A 5000-nucleotide genomic window follows, 5' to 3' on the forward strand; every position below is an offset into this window, starting at 1 on the left:
CCGCACACACACCAGCACACCACGCTGCAGTTCCTCACACACACCGCTGCGCTGGAGATCCTGGAGGAGACGCTGCAGCTGCTGAGCAAAGCTCACCGCCTGAACACACACACACACACACACACACACACATATATATATATATGAACACACACATCGCATATATGAACACATTGCAGCTGCTCTGTGTGTGTGTGTGTGTGTGTGTGTGTGTGTGTGTGTACCGTCTGCATTGAGCGCTGCAGCTGCTCTCTGCCTGTCTGCTCCTCCTCCTCCACTGAACACATGACTGTGTGTGGCTCCACCCCCACATCCACAGACACGCCCCTCAGCAGAGACTCCACCTCCTGCAAAGTGAACAGGTGCTCAGTCTAGGTGTGAGACAGGTGTCAGTTGTGTGTGTGTGTGTGTGTGTGTGTGTGTGTGTGTGTGTGTGTGTGTGTGTGTGTGTGTCACCTCACCTCCTGCTGCTGCTGCTGTATGAGCTCTGTGTTCTCTGTCCCACTCAGCAACACACACAGCGCGCGCAGGAACATCTGCAGAACAACCAGAGAACACACACACACACACACACACTGCAGGCGGAGGAGGAGTGTGTGACCCCACAGCGAGAGTCTGAGACACTCGTCACAGCAGCTGCGCTCACACTCATACCTGAGCTCTGCATCAGCCCTCAACTTACACAACACTCAGGGATGACACGCACAGACAGTGTGTGTGTGTGTGTGTGTGTGTGTGTGTGTGTGTTACCTTGTATTTCTGCTGTTGGAGATGTGCTGTATGGATTCGTAGTTCCTGTAGAGTCAAACTCAGCAAACTGACCCTGCACACACACACACACACACACACACACACTTCTGACCGTCTGCACTGACAGCTCTTCTTCTGCTGTGCTCTTCTGTCACATCAACACTGACTGAGGCAAGAGAGCTGCTGTCATCTGCAACTGGCAACACTGCAGAACCGCATCTGTGTCTGTGTGTGTATATATGTGTGTGTGTGTGTGTGTGTGTGTGTGTGTGTGTGCGTGCGTGTATATATATTTGTTTGTTTGTGTGTGTGTGTGTATATATATATATATATGTGTGTGTGTTTGTGTATGTGTATATATATATGTGTGTGTGTGTGTGTGTGTGTTTGACTGACCGTGAGTGGCAGGGGGTTTGAGCGTAATGCTGGACTCTCCTGAACATGTGGCTGGTGTGTGTTTTAGACGACATGAACTGACTGCTGTCATCATCATCATCATCTTCATCACCCCTCTCCTGGCTCAGCCAATCATCAGTCAGCGAGGAGGCGGAGTCCAGGCTGGGCGGAGTCTGGCGTTTGTGCAGCTCATGAAGGGAAGGGTTCGAGGCTCCATCAGCTAGCGGCTAACATTCATCAAACACACACACACACACACACACACACACACACACACACACTCGTGTCAGCAGCAGCATGGTGGTCATGTGTCCGGCTGGAGGTCAGCACTCACTCTGTGTCTCTGGTTGATGGGATACACCACTCTGGCCTTCAGAGCGAACGCCGCCACATCACTGCTCAGCATCCGCGGCGGCTCCTGACGACAGCAGAGTTACCATGGTGAAACACACACGGTGATGTGGAAATAATGACAGCTGTGTGTGTGTGTGTGTGTATGTTTATTCACAGTTAATTAAAGAGTACAGACAGGCTATAAACACAGCAGATGAGCATGAGAGTGTGTGTGTGTTGCAGTGAACATACAGTACATACATCTCCATCAGCAGGGGGCGCTGCAGCACTCTCACTGACCCCCACAGTCTGATCCTGCAGCCGGTGACACACTCCTGTACACTAACACACACACACACACACACACACACACACACACACACACGTTTGCTGTGAATCATCATCATCATCATCATTACCACCTCCGTCACTACCGCTATCATCTTTATCACTGCCATCCTCTTCATCATCATCATCATCATCATCACTATCATCATCATCATCACCATCAACATCATCTTCACCATCTTCACCATCATCATCTTCACCATCTTCACCATCATCATCTTCACCATCTTCACCATCATCATCTTCACCATCATCATCTTCACCATCATCATCATCGTCATCACCATCAACATCATCATCACTATCAACATCCTCTTCACCATCTTCACCATCTTCACCATCATCATCTTCACCATCAACATCATCATCACCATCAACATAATCTTCATCATCATCATCATCATCATCATCTTCACCATCATTAGAGTGATCAGCAGTGATTAATTAATGATTAGCTGTCTTGTTTTTGTCTCTTCTTCGGAATGTGTTGTTGTAAACCTAAACATGACACTAAATAATTTAAGTTTGATAAGTGTGTGTGAGTGTGTGTGAGTGTGTGTGTGTGTGTGTGTGTGTGTGTGTGTGTGTGTGTGTGTGTGTGTGTGTTTACCAGTGTTCGGATGTCCAGCAGCCGCTTCCGGTGACAAGCGCACAGCAGCGCCGCGATGACGAGCGCCACACAGACACCGGAGAGCGCGGCGGCGGTTACCGGAGCCCACAGCAGCACGGGCCGGACCTCCACCCTCACACTGCTGGAGCAGAAGTCCGACGACGCGTTACCGAGCATCTCCCTGAATCCGCCGCTCTCCGCGCTTCTGCGACTGTTCTTCTCTTACTTTTGACTGGCAGCGCTCGCGGCCAATAGAAGCGCCGCCTCGCTTGAGGAATGTTGATCTCTGGGCCAATCAGAAGTGCGCAAGGGGGCGGGGCTTCCCACAGTTTACAACTTTTGGAAAAGTTGCGTGCACAAAACGGAAATGGAAAAAACAGCAGCACCGCGCTCCTCTCCGCATCCGGTAACGAGAGATTCACACTGTTCCGTCATCTGCAGCGTTTGAAAGCGGCCGTGCGCTGATGTGAGGCGCGGAGAGAAACGGCGCTGCGAGGACTCTGCTGAAATGCGCGCGAGTGTCGTGATTGCGCTCTCGGTGCTGCTCTGCGCGCGAACTGAAGATGCGCTCAACACAACCACAACACACCCCGAGCAGGACTACACCAGCACAGGTTTCCTCCTTAAGATGATCTCTAATGCTCCTTTAAGGCCTCGTGTGTGTGTGTGTGTGTGTGTGTGTGTGTGTGTGTGTGTGTGTGTGTGTGTGTGTGTTGATGATGTTGTAAGGAAAGATCTACAGGCTGGTTCTCTGCTTTTCAGAGTGGGGAGCAGGCGGCTCTCCTCAGCCTTATAAAGAGGATGCGCTCTTAGGCGCCGCCCCCCACGCCTTATATGGTCAGTGGGCGAGGCAGAGAGTCAGACACACGCCCCATCAGGTATGACGTGTGGTGACATCTGTCAGTCATTCAACTGTTCTGTCATCTGTGTGTGGAGAGACAGACTGCTGATGTGTGTGTGTGTGTGTGTGTGTGTGTGTGTGTGTGTGTGTGTGTGTGTGTGTGATTTCACACAGATGGCAGGGGAGACGTCTTCAGCGTTTGGAGTCTCATTCATCAAGTGCGCTCAGGTGTGTGTTCTCTATGTGAGTGTGTGTTCTCTGCTAGTGTGTGTTCATGTTGTGTGTGTGTGTGTTTCAGCTGGACGCAGGTGGAGATCTGCGCGTGACCCTGCTGGTCAGCAACCCTGAGGAAGGTCACGACCTCTGGCAGCTCTGCATCCACGACTCTGTGTCTGAGCTTACACTAGTGCACACACACTCACACACACACACACACCTGCAGGAGGGCGAATACCAGACCTTCAGCAGCGACACACTGACAGGTACACACACACACACACACACACACACACACACATAGAACAGCCTGAGTCGTGTCAGTGACTGACCTGTGCTGATCTCCACACTACACTGCACAAGCACAGCAGATCACACACACACACACACACACACACATAACTCACTATGCTCTGTGTGTGTGTGTGTGTGTGTGCAGCTGGCTCTCAGTTTGTGGTTTTGTACAGAATGAGTGTGAAAGCAAACACAGACCAGGCTCTGAATCTACCAGCGTTCCTGACCTTCTCCAACACCACACAGGTAAACACACACACACACACACACACACACACACCTGTCTGTCTCACAAACACACCTGCGCTTCATGAATTCACACACTTGTGTTCCAGAATGATATTCACCTGTTTGGTCCAGTGGAGGCTAACTTCACCCTGATGGTGAACACACCTGAGCAGGTAAACACTCAGACACACACACACACACACACACACACACACACACACACACACACACACACACACACACATTTTTATACATATGCAGTAATCTCCTTCTTGTGTGTGTGTTCAGACAGGTGTGCGTGTGTGTCTGCTCCTCCTCCTCCTCCTCCTCCTCACTCTGGCTGCTGTGGTGCTGTTCTGCAGACGGATGCGGCGCCGTGCTGCACTGACGGTCTGTCATCATCATCATCTGTTATCTGTTGTGTCGTGTTGTGTTGTGTTGTGTCGTGTTGTGTCGTGTCGTGTTGTGTTGTGTCGTGTCGTGTTGTCTCCTTCAGTGTTTGCGTCTGACTGACTCTGCTCATTTCTAGAGGAGCGGTGTTGATGAGGAGGCGGAGCCAGACGGGGGAGAAAGTGACATCACTGCATTAGCCAACGAGGAGGCGGAGTTTGAAGACAAGTTTGTGGATATTGTGTTGTTGGAGGATCCACAGAACATGAATCAAGCGCTCGACAGGTGTGTGTGTGTGTGTGTGTGTGTGTCTCTCTCTGCCTCTATACATATATAAATGTCTGTGTGTGTGTGTGTGTTTGTGTGTGTGTGTGTGTTCAGCGTGCTGTGGTCGTGTGTATGTCGTGCGGCGCGGGCGCAGGAGTGTGTGCGCGTGCAGCTCTTCAGGGCTGTGGTGTGTGTTCTGCTGTCCACTGCCCATGCTGAGGGCCGCCTGTCGGGGGGCAGCGAGCGGCGGCTGCTGGGGGTCCTTCGGGGGCAGATGGAGGCGGTGGAGGGGAAGGTGGAGGAGCAGCGGGCGCAGCGGGTGGAGGA

The 5000-nt window shown here is 51.6% G+C and overlaps 2 protein-coding genes across 19 annotated transcripts in view; one reads left to right on the plus strand and one right to left on the minus strand.

Moving 5' to 3' along the window:
* The window catches only part of evc (EvC ciliary complex subunit 1), a 9981-nt gene extending 6776 nt beyond the window's left edge, over positions 1 to 3205 (minus strand). For 2 of the 4 annotated variants that reach the window (XM_087280974.1, XM_087280973.1), the window contains exons 1-8: positions 2438 to 3205; positions 1741 to 1821; positions 1481 to 1564; positions 1147 to 1373; positions 751 to 823; positions 462 to 536; positions 225 to 347; positions 1 to 99 (exon numbers count right to left, since the gene is read on the minus strand). The exon at positions 1 to 99 is cut by the window's left edge and continues 45 nt beyond it. Coding sequence is in view for 2 of the 4 variants with exons in the window: in XM_087280973.1 (XP_087137099.1) it covers positions 1 to 99; positions 225 to 347; positions 462 to 536; positions 751 to 823; positions 1147 to 1373; positions 1481 to 1564; positions 1741 to 1821; positions 2438 to 2614 (939 nt within the window). In the remaining 2 variants the exon portion in view is untranslated. Of the gene's footprint in view, positions 100 to 224; positions 348 to 461; positions 537 to 750; positions 824 to 1146; positions 1374 to 1480; positions 1565 to 1731; positions 1822 to 2437 lie in introns of all 4 variants that reach the window. The other 2 variants (XM_087280975.1, XM_087280972.1) reach the window with 1 other exon arrangement.
* The window catches only part of evc2 (EvC ciliary complex subunit 2), a 7584-nt gene continuing 5384 nt past the window's right edge, over positions 2801 to 5000 (plus strand). For all 15 annotated transcript variants that reach the window (XM_087280037.1, XM_087280040.1, XM_087280042.1 and 12 more), the window contains exons 1-9: positions 2801 to 3051; positions 3200 to 3315; positions 3453 to 3506; positions 3577 to 3760; positions 3934 to 4034; positions 4124 to 4189; positions 4305 to 4406; positions 4546 to 4691; positions 4788 to 5000. The exon at positions 4788 to 5000 is cut by the window's right edge and continues 112 nt beyond it. In XM_087280037.1, coding sequence (XP_087136163.1) covers positions 2946 to 3051; positions 3200 to 3315; positions 3453 to 3506; positions 3577 to 3760; positions 3934 to 4034; positions 4124 to 4189; positions 4305 to 4406; positions 4546 to 4691; positions 4788 to 5000 — 1088 coding nt within the window. In that variant the 5' untranslated portion in view covers positions 2801 to 2945. The remainder of the gene's footprint in view (positions 3052 to 3199; positions 3316 to 3452; positions 3507 to 3576; positions 3761 to 3933; positions 4035 to 4123; positions 4190 to 4304; positions 4407 to 4545; positions 4692 to 4787) is intronic.

Source organism: Danio rerio, chromosome 14 (genome assembly GCF_052040795.2).
Source record: "Danio rerio strain M-AB ecotype USA chromosome 14, GRCz13ab, whole genome shotgun sequence".
NCBI lineage: Eukaryota > Metazoa > Chordata > Actinopteri > Cypriniformes > Danionidae > Danio > Danio rerio.